Source organism: Limulus polyphemus, unplaced genomic scaffold (genome assembly GCF_000517525.1).
Source record: "Limulus polyphemus unplaced genomic scaffold, Limulus_polyphemus-2.1.2 Scaffold822, whole genome shotgun sequence".
Classification (NCBI taxonomy): domain Eukaryota; kingdom Metazoa; phylum Arthropoda; class Merostomata; order Xiphosura; family Limulidae; genus Limulus; species Limulus polyphemus.
In genome coordinates this window covers 251,000-269,218 of record NW_013666432.1, presented here as the reverse complement: position 1 = coordinate 269,218, position 18,219 = coordinate 251,000, and the positions used below count along the sequence as shown (strand labels likewise).

At 30.8% G+C, this 18,219-nt stretch overlaps 1 protein-coding gene across 1 annotated transcript in view; it reads left to right on the top strand.

The window, feature by feature from the left end:
- The first annotated feature begins 335 nt into the window (after nucleotides 1–335).
- Nucleotides 336–18,219, top strand: part of LOC106460719 (ryanodine receptor-like) — a 210,205-nt gene continuing 192,321 nt past the window's right edge. Inside the window, exons 1-13 of the mRNA XM_022387498.1 lie at nucleotides 336–438; nucleotides 1,212–1,289; nucleotides 2,060–2,135; nucleotides 5,418–5,530; nucleotides 6,767–6,872; nucleotides 8,188–8,281; nucleotides 8,898–8,972; nucleotides 11,358–11,514; nucleotides 11,848–11,970; nucleotides 12,852–12,899; nucleotides 14,857–14,978; nucleotides 15,755–15,876; nucleotides 16,840–16,904. Of these exons, the coding sequence (XP_022243206.1) occupies nucleotides 355–438; nucleotides 1,212–1,289; nucleotides 2,060–2,135; nucleotides 5,418–5,530; nucleotides 6,767–6,872; nucleotides 8,188–8,281; nucleotides 8,898–8,972; nucleotides 11,358–11,514; nucleotides 11,848–11,970; nucleotides 12,852–12,899; nucleotides 14,857–14,978; nucleotides 15,755–15,876; nucleotides 16,840–16,904 (1,263 nt within the window). The 5' untranslated portion in view covers nucleotides 336–354. The remainder of the gene's footprint in view (nucleotides 439–1,211; nucleotides 1,290–2,059; nucleotides 2,136–5,417; nucleotides 5,531–6,766; nucleotides 6,873–8,187; nucleotides 8,282–8,897; nucleotides 8,973–11,357; nucleotides 11,515–11,847; nucleotides 11,971–12,851; nucleotides 12,900–14,856; nucleotides 14,979–15,754; nucleotides 15,877–16,839; nucleotides 16,905–18,219) is intronic.

The window sequence follows — 18,219 nt, the reverse complement described above, 5'->3', positions numbered from 1 at the left end:
ACGGCTAGCGCAGATAGCCCTCACGTAGCTTTGCGCGAAATTTAAAAACAAACAAACAAACTATTCTGGATTCAACATTTTAATATGTACAACACACACACACACACACATAATTAATAGTCTCTTAGGTTTATTCATTTTTAATTTATAAACATAGAATAAGTAATGAACTTCAGAATTAGACTTAACAAAGTGGTACTTAGATTATTTCAGTAATAAAATTAAATTTTAGAGTTTGTTTCAATGTATAACACACTACTCAGTACGAAATAAAATTTGTATCAAGTAGTTGTGATTATATTTTAAAGAGGTTTTTTTCTTTTCAAAAACCAACAACAGAATTTCCCACCTGAAATGTCATCATGTGTGTTTGTGATCGAACAAGCCTTGTCAGTACGTGCTCTACAAGAAATGGTGACGGCATCATCTTCCGACCAGGTAATAAAACTGTTTATATCCTCTTATTGAGTGGAATATTTTTCAGTAGGTCCTACGATGCCAAATTTTTTATTACTATTTAGTGTTCTACGTATTAGAAGTTTGATTCAGTTTCATCACTCAGTCTCAAATTAGGAGTGACACAATAAAAGAAAATATTAGCCGTTTATATCATTAATTATGTTGGCAGGACTGAGTTCGTCTTTCAACAAAATGATTATTAATGTTAAAAATATTGATTAAATATAATCCTATAAGCAAATTGTATTAAATTATAACAAAAAAATTAAAGAGTCATAATCAGGTTTTCAAGACATTTCGATTTACTAAATTTACCGCTCAATTTTGTTATATCTTCGTATGTAATACGATATCGGTTAAAATTTATTTTGTATATCAAACAGTATCTTGCCGTGGTAAATAATATTGGTAAGGTGAATCAAAATAATAAGTGTGCTCTTATGCGGTTGAGATAATCATGCTATGTCATTAATTAAAGTTCATAATTATTCATGAAGCATTTTGTTAGCAACGGTACTGTGAATTAAAAAGGGGTTAGGCAGATTTGAATTATAAAAGTCAATAAACTGAAACGTTATTAAGCTAGAAACTTTCTTTGTGATATTTGCAATTTTCCCAAACTTAATCAACGTTTAAGTACATAGAGGTTTACTAATGATCAGTTTGTTCATTATAATACTTTACTTAATTCGCTAACTATTTAGGTGACTACATGTTTGAATGTATTTAATTTTTCTTCTTTTTTTTTGGAGGGCAAAGGAACTCAGTCGGGACACAGAACTTTGCTGTACGGACATGCTGTACTCTTAAAGCATAAAAATAGTAACATGGTGGGTGTTCAAATTATATTTTTTATTATATTTTTTTCTCATCTTGTTGTTTTGTTATTCTATATTTATAAACAAACTTTTGTTTGTTAAGCACAAAACTACACAATGGGCTATCTGTACTCTGCCCACCACGGGTATCGAAAACCGGTTTCTATTGAAATATTTCAACATCCATAGCAACATATTTAAAAATTCAAAGAGAAACAATCATTTAAAAATGGACTTGGGTCAAGAAAGAACAAAAGAAAGAGAAAGCTATTTAAAGCAACAAGTATGCCAAGCCTTCAAACGAAAATTGATTTTTTGTTTCGCATGAGTAATTACCATTTTATCTTTCATGCACTTTTAAAAATTATTTTAAGCTTGTCATTCCTTTTTTAAGGCTTTTTTGAGTTAATAATTGTTACCCACTCCAAGTTTTAGTCAAATTTTCTCCTTACATCGAACACTAAACTAAAACGAACAAAATATTTTAGATTAAAAAAAATTTCAAATACTCCAAGCCTATTAATGTTACTTAATGAGCTAGCCGATAATTTGAATTAATATTCTCTTACTTACATCGTCGGATTTCTCATACATCTCCCACTTATCTAAAAGTTACGAGACTTATCTATTTATTGTAGCTCTTCCTATTATTTTATCTATTTTGATTCAATAAAAGGTAAAAATTGCTTATTTGTGAATATAAATACTTAATTTAGAGCAGAATAAGTAATTTCAAGAGAATCGCATTAGTAAAAATTGATATTAATTTTGTTGTGTTACAGTATCTGGCTTGTTTATCTACAAGCTCCTCTAATGACAAACTAGCCTTTGATGTTGGTCTACAGGAACATTCTCAAGGTAACTGATATATTTTGTGATTTGTTTTGTTTGTTTGTCGTAAAGCACAAAGCTACACAATGGGCTATCTGTGCTCTGCCCACTGCGAATATTTAAACCCGATTTTTAGCTTTATATGCCCATTGATTAGTATAAATCTATTAAACTTTTGATTAATTAAGCATCATTTAACACATTTCATAATACGTTTTACAATTAACTTAGCATTGTTGTTGTAACATGACTGGTAGTTATTTTGAAAATTTAGATTCTAACGTGTTTGTCGCCGAGTATGTTTTAATGTATAAAACAGTACACCTATTTTTGACAATGGGTACTGATAAAGCTGGCCAAAGCTTCCAAAAACGTTTGATATATATTGCATTTAACCACCAGGCCATGCTTAACGTTGGGAAATAAATATGCAAGTTGTTATTGGCGCTAGCAGTATCGTCAGTTTCCGTATATTAGTGATCTTGGGAACTGAGGAAGCTTTTGCGTTAAAATAATAATAAAAAAGGACATTTATTTTTTAAAAGCGAAAATATAACGTATACATCTTTGTCGCTTTTTTTTTTTTCTAGCATGTAGCTAAATAATGCGAAAGTCTACTCTCACTTTTCTGGAAAGAAGAGAATCGGGGGATGTGAAGGTGGAGGAAGGGGGATTACATTCAAAATCAACAAAATAGAAAATATTGTACTTCGGGGGGGTTGCACAGGGGGAATTCCCCTTTGTACACCCCTGAATTTAACACTGAAGAGAATAGTAAATATCGATCCTGAGTGATTGCTTGAACTGTATAATTAAAATCGACACAGCTTTCGAAATACGGACATTAGCTTCCATACACATCTGATGGATTAATAACGTATCTTTAAAGAATGCAGACGAATCAGTACTAGCACTGGTATCAATTAACGCATTACGTAAGAGAACAAACTAACATAGCTTGTTCTATGGATTTACTCCGTCTTTATATCAGCATTACATGTTCATACCTGCTATGCAGTTACGCACCTTTGTTTTTATTGAGACTGACACTACTAACCAGAAAGAGCTCGTTGCTATGGTAACGATTAAGACTACGTATCAATCTAATTCTACCATGCGAAAGTATAATAAGTTTTCAGGACGTTTAAGATAAGCTATTGAAAACGTATACCGTGTAGGCCAAAGTACACATCTTTATATCTATATATATACAAAGAGTGAATTAGGGAGTTAGACAGTTCAAACCTCCTGAGACTAGTTAACCAAACATTATTTACAAAAGTAAGCTTTTGCAAGACTAGACGTGAAGAGATAATGCTGTTCATTATTTAGTGACAATTATGAGTGTCTGAGAATAACGGGCTTCTAGAATATTCAATAAAATTTTCAAGCAGCTTTGATAGCCAGAGTATCTAATACATTCTTATAGTTTTAGAAAAAAATATTGTTTACGGGTTCAAAATCACACTTGTTCACTAATAAGTTGAAATGCTAATCTAGTATTGCAAAATTTGAATCAATTTTAGTCTGAGAAAGTTTTTATTGTTATAGCTATAAATAGAAAACAACAAAATCGTTAAAATTGCTTCATAGACCGGACAAAAAATTGGTCAATATTCCAGCCATACGATCTTTATCGTCTCCCAGTAAAGACTGTAATAAGTTTAGTAGAAAGATATAATCAACACTTCAGCCATTTGATCTTTATTGTCTTCCAATAGAACAAACTATATTCTAATAATAAATAACACATATATATGCATGCGTATGTAAAATTATAGTATGGAACATAATAGCGTAAAAATACTATCCATATGTCTACCATTTAGCTCAGTGAGGGAAAAAGTAAAAGAGACACGAACTAAAGTCAATAATAATCAAGTATATATTACTGAACAAAGCTTGTACAATGAATATTTTTAAAAGATCATGAAACAATGCGCACATGTGCGTGCTTATAAGCATTGTATGAAAACACGTGTGTGTATGACAAATAATTTAACAATAGAATATTGTTACGACAGTGGAAGTCACGTGACGCTGGTAACACGTGATGAATTTCTAGAAGGATCTGGGAACATCGCGAATAATCCAGTATTTGCTAGGCGCCCTCTATTTTAGTATATAAGCCGGCAGATAAAGTGACGGCGATAATTATATAGCAGACAGAGAGATTGAAGATATAGACGGACAACTGAGTCAAGCGCGGTAGTAAGTAAAGTGCGTGAATCGTTCGTTGTTAATTATAGCGTATGTTTAAGTTAAACTGATTGTGGAAATTAAGTGTATTGCAAAGTTGTATTGAGAAAGAATAAACTAGTTTTATTTAAGAAAGGACTTGTATCGCTGAAGTTTTTCTGGGAAAGAATTTCTACGTAAAATTAACAAAACGAACAGAGACGTAACAATATGCGTATAAGATAAGTATGAGTCTCCAGAGTATATATTTCACGTTCTAGTCTAAATTGTGAATAGAGTATTGGATTAAATTGTTAAACCATTTTTACTGATTTCATAAATTTAAAATCTGCTGCGAAATATCTTTACCAAATAATCAATAAATTGGTCACCCTTCAGTATTTCTACGTACAATGAACAAATAAGATAACGGTATTGATAATTGAAAAAAAGGAGTTGCATTGAATTTGTAATTATTGGGCCATGGTAGTTATTGTCTTATTATAGCTTAATTCTAACTCCACGCTCATAAATATGACATAGAGAAAGTTCTAATTGTTCTGTTGCCCCCTCTCTCTTCCCAGTGTTAATGATCTTCTTACTTCATTGTCAATTAAATCAATTGTATATGAAATAAAAGATTTGAGAATAATTATTGCAGAATGACGTGATGGCTGCCTATTATATAGGTGAGAACAGTAAGACGCTTTGTGGTTTATGAGGTACTTCCTTTTCACCATGAACAATTCGTCGGGCACACTCACTGTGGCAGCAATGTGTATAGGGGGCTTAATTAGCCTTCCGGTATTTGTCGATTAACAAGATATTTCCACTCTGTGGATTTATTGATCGATGTTTGAAAATCCACTCATATCGTAACAACGTGGTCTTGTAAGCATGTAAATTGATTTCAAGAACCATCAACATACTTCAATAAAACTTAAGAACGTGCGCCTGAAGATACGAATATAATTTCAGTACCTTTAAGCATTTATGCTATCGTTTTATATGAAATGGTTAGTACATTGTTGGTCAAAATTAAAGCAGATTTATGCAAGTATCCTTTCTAACTTGAGATGCAATGATCTTTATAAAATTTGATATATCTGAGAGCAACTATCCCTTTCTTAGGTGAGGCATGTTGGTGGACAATCCATCCGGCTTCAAAACAGCGATCAGAAGGTGAAAAAGTAAGAGTGGGGGACGATCTGATATTGGTCAGTGTTGCTACTGAACGTTACCTGGTAAGTGCTGCGCGTGTTTAACTACAAACAATGTACATTATTTATACAGTTGCCGTAGCCACAATGGATGGGTGAAGTGTACAGAAACAAGTTTCTCGTAATTTTTAAACTATATTCTTAAGTTTTTCAAATAAATTTTGTCCTGGGTCGTTCTTTTTTTTTCTATAATGTGTTACAAAAACTTTTAATTTCTTTTCTGTCGTTCTAACATACGTATTATGTTTTAATACTATTGGTATATAGTGTTCACTCTTTAACTCAAGTTAACTCTGAACTGTCAAATGTCTAGAACACTTATTACTGAGATATGTTATCTTAGAATTTAAAGAAAGTTCAAGATGCAAGAAGACTGAAGCCTTCTCCAGACTGTTTGATCTTTAAACTTCACAAATGTTATTTGTGTGTTGTCGAACATACAGGTACTCAATGGGTTATCTGTGCTGTACCCACTGCTAACATCGAAGCCCGAATTTTACAGATATATAGCACTCAGACTTACTGCTGAGCCCCTGGGGGAGGCAAAACTTCACACGTATCTATGTGTTTATATAATTTATGTGCCAGTTAATTAAATTTCTTTCCGAACGGTATTATTTTGTTTGTTTGCTTATTTTTATGAAGCTTAAAGTGAAGGCACTGTTTATTACAACACATGATTACTATGTCACTTGATTTAAAAGCTACATTTACTGTACTTGTTTACAGAAGTTAGCCAAGCATATTATAGAGAGTAAAATTTGTTTAATTTAAAGGCTTTAAGAATTCTTGATGTAACATCTCAATATTGTGTGCAACATGGGACACTACATATTATTATCCTATATTAGAATATTCCAATATGTAAATCATTTAGCATTTATTAGTTTAATGAATTAACCCACGAAAGTGAAACTGAAACGTTTGTGAATAACTTTGTGCAGTATGTTTGTCGTTTTCTGAGTAAAGGAAAATAAAAATTAATGTATATTTGAATGTGTATTTGTGTTTATGTATATGTGTATGTACCCCGTATGTAACTTAAAAACGTAATGATAAACATGTATAATAGTATGCCTATTTTAAATATGCTTAAAGTATGCATCGAAAAGGTTTAGTGTTATCAAAAAAATATAAAAAATACATATCTTTAATTGTCCGTTTATAAACAATTGTGAAACATTGTTATTTACTCTGTAAGTAAATATTTATATAAACACTTTTTCTTTTTTACATTAAAATGTTTCTAAATATTTACAGCATACAACAAGGGAAGAAGAAAAAACCATAGTAAATGCAAGTTTTCACCTAACTCATTGGTCAGTAGCACCATTCGGGACTGGGGCAAGTAAGGCTAAAAACGTTGGTAAGTAGATCTCGTGACGCAAGGTTCAAGGAATGTTTAATAACTTTAATTTTAAATGTTTCATGGCTAAGCGTCATGTGATCAAAATTTACAGACAAGGTAAAGAAGCAGAAGAAATAAGTTATTTTGTAATTTATCCTTTCCCTCGAGTTTATGTGTAGGCCTATATTTTATATTTCGTTGGGGGCGTAATTTAAAACGTCTATTGTAATAAACAAAAATAAATTAAATTTATAAAGTTAGAATTAAGATACATATAAAAAATATCACGGTTAATAATTTGAGAGTTAAAAACGTGGTCAAATTGTGAATAAAAAAATGCCATCGGTATATCCAATTTTGAACATCGTCACTGGATTGTTCTGACTAAAAATAAATTCAACTTTCAAGTAGGAACTGAACAATATGGCTAACTAGGTCGGGCAAAATTTCGCAATGTTATGTGAACTGTAAAAGAAACCTAGGCCCTATTTGTTTGGTGTAGGCCTGTTTCCTAGGCTAATGGAGTGAATACTTTCTTGTAGGCCGGTATGTTAGACCTGTACTATTGTAGGGTAAACACATTTGTAATTCACTAATTGGTAATGATATAGCTCTGGTGTGTGAATATTACTATTAATAGTTTTTAATAAGTTAGACCTACTAGTACTAGTAGTGTTACTGCATGGCCGAGTAACGGATAATTTCTAATTAGCGTAACATTAGATTAATGTTAGCCTTGTTTTTTCTTTTAACCTGTACTGTAGGAGTCAGTAGATTTCTAATTGATTTTATATTTGGTGCCCTTCAAACGAGTGTTGTAAAACTAAAATAACTTTCTGCTTGTTGCAGCCGTGTTTGTTAATATTGAGGTATAGCCTATAGGGCTTAGGAATAAATTATTTTCTAAATGATGTAGCTTTCTGCTGTATTAAATAATTTTCTTGCAATATAACCCCGTTTTTTCGGCTGTGAAACTAAGCGATTTTCTAATTGGTGTAGTTTTATTTTGTGTTATAGAGGAATTATTGATTTGTGTAAGCAGTGTTTATATTATTTTAGAACTACCTTGTGTAAGGGTCTAACTAACTAATAAGTGAAATAAGCTTTGTGTAGAGGAAGAGCATATAATATAAATTATGAGGTCTGTAGAACTTGTAGAAGTATTCAGCTTTTATAACATCACCTTGTTTAATTATCAGAATTAATTAGTTTTCTGTCACAACTTTCCAGAGTATAAATTGTTGATTTTGAAAAATGTACTGTATTTTTATTTTTGCATCTGCATAAACATAAAATGAATATTTATTAAATACATATTGTATGAATTTGACAGGTTATGTGTTTGGAGGTGAAGTTCTCAGGTTTTTTCATGGAGGAGATGAATGCCTTACCATTCCTCCTACTTGGTCAGAAGTTCCAGGACAGAAGTAAGTTTGTAAAAAAATGAAAACAAAACGCTCCTTTACTGTAGCCATATTAATTTTTCATCAATAAATAATTAGAAATTATTAAGTTTTGTAATTCCAATAAAATTATACTTGTCTTTATCTTAACCCTACTACCAAGATGTTGCACATTAGAATCAGTGTATAAGAATGATTACTAAATTATTCTGGTAACAATTAATTTTCCTTGTACTTATATATAGTTTCTTAGTTCAGAGCAACGTTAACTCTTACTCCTCCATATCTTATCAATTGATATTTATTTTTACTATATTGGCTGGCATTTAAATAATTAGACTATAATCTTGAATCCTTTTTTCATGTATTAAACATAAATGGTGATTAATATATGTTTTTTGTGCTGAAAATATGCTGAAACAATGGTACGTACTGCATTCTATCTGAATGCTCACTGTAGAAACTTAACATGCCCAACATTTGTGAATCTTATTATTCTTAGAACTTGTTTGCTAGTACCTATTTTATAATCAAACAGTCTTCTTTTTAGTTCTGAGCATATGTCTCTGTATATATTTATTTTTATATAAACTGAATGTTTTTTCATTTTTTGGGTTAACTTGGTATACTGTGTTTACAGTATGGTTGTATATGAAGGAGGTGCAGTTCTTAGCCAGGCAAGGTCTTTGTGGAGGTTGGAATTGGTCCGAACAAAGTAGGCTTTAATTCCTTGTTTTAGTATAAATGAAATATACATAGGTAATGTTTAAAAGGCAATATTATGAAAATGCATAGAAAATAAAATAATAAAAAGTGAAGGTTTTTGAGAAAGCTATAAATATTAGAAAATAAAAGTATTATATTCTATAGATTATTTATTATGTTTTTGGTCCAAATTATTGGATTAAAAGATTAAACTTTTTGAGAGCAAATACTGTACCACAGTACATGGTATCTTCAAATAATTGTACACATGTTAAAATGTAGTATTTCTGATAAATAGATGGATAAAGACATGCTCTAGACCAAGAAGCTGTATTTATCTTGTCAACTGACAATACCAAATTGGTGATTATTCAGGAAAAACACAGACTGTTCTGTGGTGTGCAGATTTCTAGTTTGTTGTTCTCATGTTAACACCAATTTGAACAATTTCTATCAATACAAATGAGCAATGACATAAACAGTTCAAAGCCACACGATTTGTGCATCCTAAGAGAAGCACTGGATGATCCAGTGTAAGTGTAAATAATGTGATACAGTAACTAGGACCTTTCATTGTAGGCTAAGAAATTCAGTGAGGAGGGCTTCTGTTGCTTAAAATACCAGAGACTACTGTTTTTAAAATTTTAAAAACATTCCAGAACTTTCACTTACAAAGTTTATGTGGTAATGTAGCTGCTCAAAGAGAACTATGAGGTTACACTGACAATGAATATTTTGTTTCATGATTGGTCATACTGTCCTCAATTTTATTATGATGTCTATTGAAGCAAGATTCCATTCATGCAGAACAGTCAACAGATATAACTGTAAAATTTGAGGAGAGGAGAAACCACATTATACTTAGAAGTGTGGGAAAACAGATTTTTGGTAAGCTGTTTGGCAGCAAAAGATTTACTATCCTTTTTATAAGAGGAAACAATAATGAACTTGCACTTTAAATATGATGGAGAACTCTTTCTTCCTGTACTTGGATGTTGTTATTGGCATGTATTTCTTTTAGCAAGATGGGTCACAAGCTTGTTTTGTGTGTATTAGGTCCTTAACAATGTCCTATTGATTCACTATATGGACTGTATAGGACCATTTCTCTGGATGACATGATTACAGTGTACACTTAGTGCCACAGTACTAGTGGCTATGAGGATACATCAAGTCTGTGCTTAACACCCCATGTTCAGCTACACTTGCCAATATCCATGATTGTATCAGGGAAACAGTTGAAGTAATTCCAAGATATATGTAGCATACTGTGATCGCTGGAACTAATGTGTAAAACTAGAAGTTAAATAGACTAACACATACTTTACTGCTTCTTTTCAGCTTTCTTAATTTAAAGTTATTATGTTTTAACTATGTATTATTACTACTACTAAACTCTTTCAGTTTAATATCATAACTAGAGTTTTCCAGTTGATATTATAACCGTTTATAATTTATAACTTAATAAATGTTTCATTTAACAGTTTCAACACTGCTCTGTTTCTGGTTTACATTACACTAATTATTTTTGTTATGTAACTGCAGGTAAACATTATTTTAATTTATGACATAAATGTTTGGTTCATTCCAGATACATAGTTCAAACTAGTTTCTCAAGATCAATGCTTCCTTTACTAGGATAACCAAGCTGATAACTTTACACCTAGTTATATTACATTTGTGCTTTACTAATTACAAGTGGCATTTTCATTCTGAGTAACATGATAATGGACATAGCAGTACAGTTTCTTTATCTATATTATTTGTGTGGTTGTAAATTTGTAGCAACCTGAAATATATGAAAAGCAATTTTCTGTGACTGGCTCTTGCTAATATTTTAAGACCAATGTTGTATTTACTAGGTTGCTACAGCTTTAAGTAAACAGCTGTTCTCCAAGAACATTACAAAATGTAATAAATACATTTTGTATTTTATGTCCGTAATAAATAGTTTTTTGTTTTTTTAGACAGATTATTTTCAAATCAGGATAAACTTGAGTTTTTGTAAGATGATTGTACTGTCTTAGCTAGACTGAATTTAAAATTGTATGTTTAAAGTTTTTTTTAAAATCTATTCCTTCAATTAATAACTCTATCATGTTTAAAGGTATTATATTAAGGTTAAAAATTCTGTAAGGAGGAAATTTATTCATTACTCTCTAGATTTATGAATTCCAATGAAGACATAAGAATATGGCTCTTTTGACTTTAATTTTAGTGAAAGGGCAAGTACAACATACTGAAGAGGTTATAATATTTGAAACTTCATAATTACATTTATCTGTACAATGATATGTTAGTATATTCAATAAAAATAATGTATTTTATTACTGACATTATAATGTTGAAATTTTCAGTTCGTTAGAGTTACTATTTACATATTTAATTTTTTTAGGTGGTCTGGAGGGTTCATAAACTGGGGCTATGCTCTGAGGATTCATCATATCACTACAGGACGGTATTTAGCATTTAAAGAAAACCGAGAAGTGTGTCTGGTATCTTGGGAGGAAGCCTCTGTTGCAGCAACTGCTTTCTGCTTAAGGCAGACCAAAGTAAACTACAATCTGTAGAATATATAATAGGGCACATAGCCTAAAATCATGATTTTAGTGTAGAATTAATCAAGGTAAAACTTAAAATACAAACAAACAAGAAATGTTTGATATTAAGTATTGTATGCTGTAATTAAAAATAATTAGATGCAGGAAGAGATACTGTGGAAGGTAATGTGTTAGAAAAAGCATCTTAAAATTATTTTCATTCACTGATTTAAGTATTTGTTACAGATTCAATGTCATATTAAAAACTGTATTATTGTTATAGATTGAATGTCATAATAAGAACTGTAGTAATTGCAAAGAAATTTTCTTTTGTATGTTGTGTAGGATGATAAGAAGATCGTTATTGATGAGAAAGAAGAGGAATGTATAGGGTCACCACTGATAAAATATGGTGATACAACAGTCTTCATACAGCATTTAGATACAGGCCTCTGGCTCTCGTACAAGGTTAGCTTCCAAAACGTGTCTCAAGTCAGAAGTGTGATGTCAAAGACATAAATAATATCACTGATTTCTGCAGTTTTTGTATAATTTTTAATACAAGCTATTGGCTATTATGAGATTCATCTTTTAATAATTTTTGCCTTTGAAACATATTATAGTTTCAGGTTATTCAAAAGTTGTTACAACATCAGAATTATAAATAGTCACATGTAGTATGGTGAGACATATTTTTTAACATTATACTTTTTTGTAAGTCTGTTTCCAAGATTTATGTTTCTTCATCTATAAATAACTATTTACTGTTTATTTATGCAGTTAAATGTATTTATATATAAATTAAGGCGTATTACTTTTTGTTCTTGAATTATAGTTTATTTCTGTAACATGATTAAAGTTGTATTGTGATGTAATACAGTAACTTAATATATTCTATTCTATTTGTCTTTAATGTTTTGTCTACAAATAGATATAAAAAATTTAATGATGCCTGCGATGTTTGGTTGTGTGTATTTAAGTTTAAAATAGATAGTACATAAAATTGGTTTGGTTCAGCCTAATTGAGAGTTATAGATGAGTTATGATATTCCAAGAAATTAATCTAACATAGACTGTATGACTAAAATATATTAAAAAGTATGTTTTCTGAGATCTATTGTCGCTCCATAAATTATGCAAAGAAAACATCAGTAAATATTCACATAAGTGTTTCTTGTAATATAACTTTTTTAAAATATGTCTTCTCAAATAAAATATTGACATTATATAAGTTTATGTAAGTTTTTACAGTATAGTTTTTATGTATGTATGTGTGTGTGTATTTATTTTATGAAAGTTTCATAACACTAGTAGTGAAAATAAGATAAATCCTTTGTATCTACTTACAGACTTATGAAACAAAGAAAAGAGGAGTTGGTAAAGTTGAAGAAAAACAGGTTTGTATATTGTACATTACATAATACTACTTTATGAATGTTCTGTAACAACTCTCCATTCATCAAATATAATTTGTAAATACTCTTTAACTCTGTCAGTTTATCCAGTAGCTGTGTATCTTATTCTTCCATTAATGTTTAAGAAAATGAAATTCATTCATAGGTTAACTTTAAATATTAACCTAATGTTGTATCTTGAAAGGCTTTTGAGCATGTAAAAAGTGTGTGTGATATAAAAAGTGACTACATTTTATTCTATTTTTATTAGTATCATTTAATTTGAGAATATATATTTATATTAAGTCCTCAAGCAATTAATGTCGCATTTTGGAACACTTTCATTAACCACCCCCCAAAAACGTACGTCACGTATAATAGTTAAATGAACTGCCTAAACATCACGTTAGTGTAGCCTATATAATATGTAAAGTTTAGTATACTCTAACCCCTTATAGTGACGGCACATGACGAGACACACATTTGGCATGTAATGCTGTTTGAATACAAGAAGGAAAACAATGTGTCTGTAGCCACAAAGAATATCAAAGAAGTTTATGGAAATGTTTTGAACGTCGTAAGTGTCAACGATGGTTCAGCAAATTTCGTTCAGATGACTTTAGCCTTAAAAACTGTGGTGACAGGGGCCGACATGTTAGAATTGATAGTGATGCTCTTAGACGCTGGACGCTGGTTGAGGCAACAAACTCGTGAAATGGTCCTGAACGTTGCTTCGTCTCTTCTGGCGCGTAATGCGCATGAACCATTTTTGGACAGATTGTCACCGGTGATGAAAAATGGATTCTTTATGCGAATATTAAACGCCAAAACAATGGCTCAGTCCTAGACAAAAACCACTTCTGACCCAAAAACTTGTAGAAATCTGCAGAAAGTGATGCTGCGCATTTGGTGGGACATCAAAGGAGTAATTCATTTTGAACTCTTCAATCCACAGCGAACTATCAATGCAAAGATCTATAGTCACAACTGAAACGTTTAAATCAACCCCTTCATAAGAAACGCCCTTCACTCCTCAATCGGAAAAACGTTCTTCTTCTTCACGACAATGCACGTTCATGTGTGGCACGTTTGACGCAACACAAGATCATGGAGCTGGTTTGGGAAGTTCCCCCCCCCCACCCACCATATTTTCCAGATATGGCATCATCAGATTACCATCTTTTTCGTTCGTTGCAACACCATTTTAATGGGGAAACGTATGCAAATGTGGAAGGTGTTAAAGAGAACATCGACATGTTTTTTGCTTCAAAGCCAGTGACCTTCTTTAATCAGGGTATTAACAACCTGATTGTAAAATGGAAAAGCATCATCGATAAGATTGGAGACTATTTCGTTTAATAAATGTTTTGTTTTAAAATATAAGTAGTTGTTTCATCTAAAAAAAAGCAAAATTAATTTCTTGACGACCTAATATATAAGTAATTCTAATGGCAGCTGATACAAATTAAAACTAATAGAATGAAGAAAGGGATAAATTAGCATTACTAGCATTTAATAAAATGTGACTAAGATGGATTAAGGTATTGTTTCATAAATTAAATAATGACTTATTAAACTAGCAAATGTAGTGTATTTGTAAAATGGAAGCATTGATCTGTTTATTTCATATATTAAAATTACATTTCAGTCGTGGGATTGTGTTCACTAAGTAAACTCTGCATAAACTGAAAAAAAATATAGAATTGATTAATACGTTTTTTTCAATAACATGCTATTTTATACTGAACTGAAATTATTACTTTATCTTTGAAATAATGTCTGTTTTGAGTATTTGGTCCCAGGAATCTGATTTTTAGATCATAGAATAAAATATTCCAAGTAGATTCTTTTTTGTTCTGGCATTATGAACAGTTTTCTAGGACAAAAAACAGTTTACAAACTTAATGATTTACAGATAGAAGTTTTTATGAAAAGTCAATAACTTTTTGATATTTTATAGGCCATAATGTCCGAGGAAGGCAAAATGGATGATGGTCTGGAATTTAGTCGGTCACAAGAAGAAGAATCTCGAACTGCTCGAGTCATTCGAAAATGTGGAGCTTTGTTTAATAAGTTTATCATGTAAAAATACGTTTTTGTTTCTTTTTTTTGTGTGTTCATAGAATTAGAAAAAAAAGAGGCATTTCTTGCAATAAGCAGTTCAGTGAACTCTGTGATCAAGCTTTTTGTGTAATAAGTTATCTGAGTACATCTAGAATTTGGTTTTATATTAGAGTTTGTTTCTGTAGGGTTTTTTTTATTTTGTTTAAAATATAACAAAAAAAACAATATTTTTCTTTACCTACTAATAGTATAAACATTTAAAAAACATTTGCTTGAAATAATTTTTTGATATTTGGTTTCTTTATCTGTTTGATTTAGCAGCTTTTTAAGATTAATTGCAGGGTGTAAGTCACGTCAGTAAGAATTCTGTGAGTTTTACCCATTTATAATATATTTTTGTTGGATGTGTTCATTACAGGGTCATAGTAAATGTACATATGGTGGTAGGTTTGTTTGGTGAAAACTTACCAATTATTGTAAACAATATAAAAAATATTTGTAATTTTTAATGTTTTATTCAATTTATAAAATTACTGTATTTTGTGGTTTGATCAATTTGTGATTAAGTCATGAGACTTTATGCAAAGTCACATGCTACTAAAGACAATATGTAAAGAAAGTGGTACATGCTTTTTGATCTCTCCAAAAATATCAAAAGACTTACTCGAAGAATTCATTATTAAGAATATATTTATATATGTTAAAAACTAGTTCATGCATTTAGAATAAATAATAGAAAGTTCCTAATGCTGAAGTATATTATCTATATAACCATGTGTAATTTTTTTTTTCAGGGGTTTGGATTCTTTAAAGGCAAAACACCACTGCTCTGTGTTCACTGAAGCCAGTCAAAACAAAATGATAATGTGCTTAGAAGATTTAATAAACTATTTTGCTCAACCTGAAGAAGATATTGGTTAGTTTTATTAATTTCAAAGCTAATTTCCATTTATTTTACTTGCATTATTTATATATTTTTTAGTTTTAGGTTATTACAAAATCAAATGTAATCTGCATGTTAAAATAGTAATAAAGTTGAATTAGAAACTGTTCCTAGTAAAATATATAAATGTGTATATAATTACATATATATAGATAATGGGCAGACCAGGTGTCACCTCAAAAGAATGACAAAGAACAAAAACAGCTAGGACAAAAACAACTTGACTTTCTCAACTATGTGATATGTGAAAACTATACATATCAGATTAACTGGCAAATTCTGAAAAACTATTAATGTAAGAGAGTAGAAAATGCATGACATGCTTACACACCAATATACAAAAAGGTTATAAAATATTTTCAAACTTTATTAAATTACAAAACTTGGAAGGTGTTTTAACAGTACTTTTGGAATATCAACAAATACTGCTTATATTACCAGTGTAATAAGTAATAGGTGAAAAGAACAGTGCAAGGAAATGAAAAAGTTTATATTGATAAAAATAAATGCTCAATTCCTGTGACTCAGAAATAAAAAAGACAAACTTGGTTTAAAGGTTTAATGTCAAATTATGAGTGCTTTTAATTGATCATAATTGTTTCTTAACTGGCGTTGTTATTAGGTGTCTTAGTATGTTTTTCTCACTTTTTTGTTAAAAACCTATGTTTTTCACCAAATATGTTCTTGTGTGCTTTTAGTTTTATATCTAATAAATTCTTTAAATAGTGTTTTAAATTATGCATTCAACATTGTTACCCATCTGTCTCTGATAAGCTGTGGTATTGAGCAGAAAGCCACATCAATACTTTTTTTTAAGTTTCTAGAAACATTGAGTTACTCACTGAGTTCTTAAGTGCATGATACATGTAAGAAAAGAGATTCACAGTAAAAATGAAACAAGTTTATGTGTAATCTTATTCTTGCTTCACTTTGTAGAACATGAAGAAAAGCAAACTAAACTCAAAGCCCTAAGAAATAGGCAGGACCTGTTTCAGGAAGAGGTAACTATTGATGTCACATGAAAGTTTCCAAGAATCTTGAGGAACAGCTTGTAGGCAATATTCCCCCTACTTTTTTTCAATCAGTGTGCGAAATAAATTTTTTCACATGCACCAGTATGAAGGCAATGTGCAGATATGTGTTACCAGTATTTTTATTTTTTATTGGGGGGGGGGTAGTTTTTAGACCATCAACCCTATTGAATCATTAGGCCACTTTGCAATGCTACCATATGGTTATTTGGGCTTTAGGCCTATCGACTGACAGGGTCATTAAGGTCATCAACATGCTGAGACTCTTCACCATTACTGAGGAGGTGCGTGGTTGGAATAATTAAGTGTGCAGCATTTGATTGGTTGTTGTGCAGTGATGCAGCTTATAGGGAACACTGCTTGTAAGTGAAGATTCCACAAGTTATTTAGGAATAATGACTGATTAGAAATCAATACTAATTTAATATTACTAATTCCAATTTTAGAGAGAAGAAAGTACAGATTAGTAAGTTTTTCCCACTAGATGAATTCCTAGAATACTTTATTTTGCATTTTTCTGAGAATTTTACTGCTTGAAGCTTTGTACTATTAGTTACAGTTTGTGTTTTAGTGGAATGCTCCTGAAAGCTGTAAAGTGAAATGTTGAGTATCAAGTTAAAAAAACTAACAAACTTGGTGTTATAAGGTCATTTATTTCTAGTATTAAAATGTATTTTATACACCAATATGCACTACAGAAGTTGAATAAATTACATAATTGATGATGATGGTTTGTTTGCATATCTATATATATATATATTAGGTTGTCAAGAAATTAATATCTCATTTTGAAACACTTTCACTACCCCCCACTATAATAGTTAAACGAATGGTCTAAATGTCATGTTAGTGTATCTTATATAATGTGTAAAGTTTAGTATATTCTAATCCCTTATAGTGATGGCACACAGTGAGATACACATTCAGCATGTAATACTGTTTGAATACAAGAAGGGAAACAATGCCTCTGTAGCCACAAATAATATCAGAGTTTATAGAAATGTTTTGAACGTTTGTATATCTCAGCGATGGTTCAGCAAATTTAATTCAGGTGACTTTAGTTTTAAAAACTGTGATGGGAGGGGCTGACATGTTGGAATTGATATTGATGCTCTGAAGATGCTTTTTGAGTCTAACCCAAAACAACACACTCTTGAAATGCCCTGAAATTGCATGTCTGTCATGAAACAATACGTAAACATCTAAGGAATATGAGAAACTCCATAAAGAAGGTGTTTGGGTGCCTCATGAACTCTCTGATGATCATCGCTTCCAACGTGTGAAT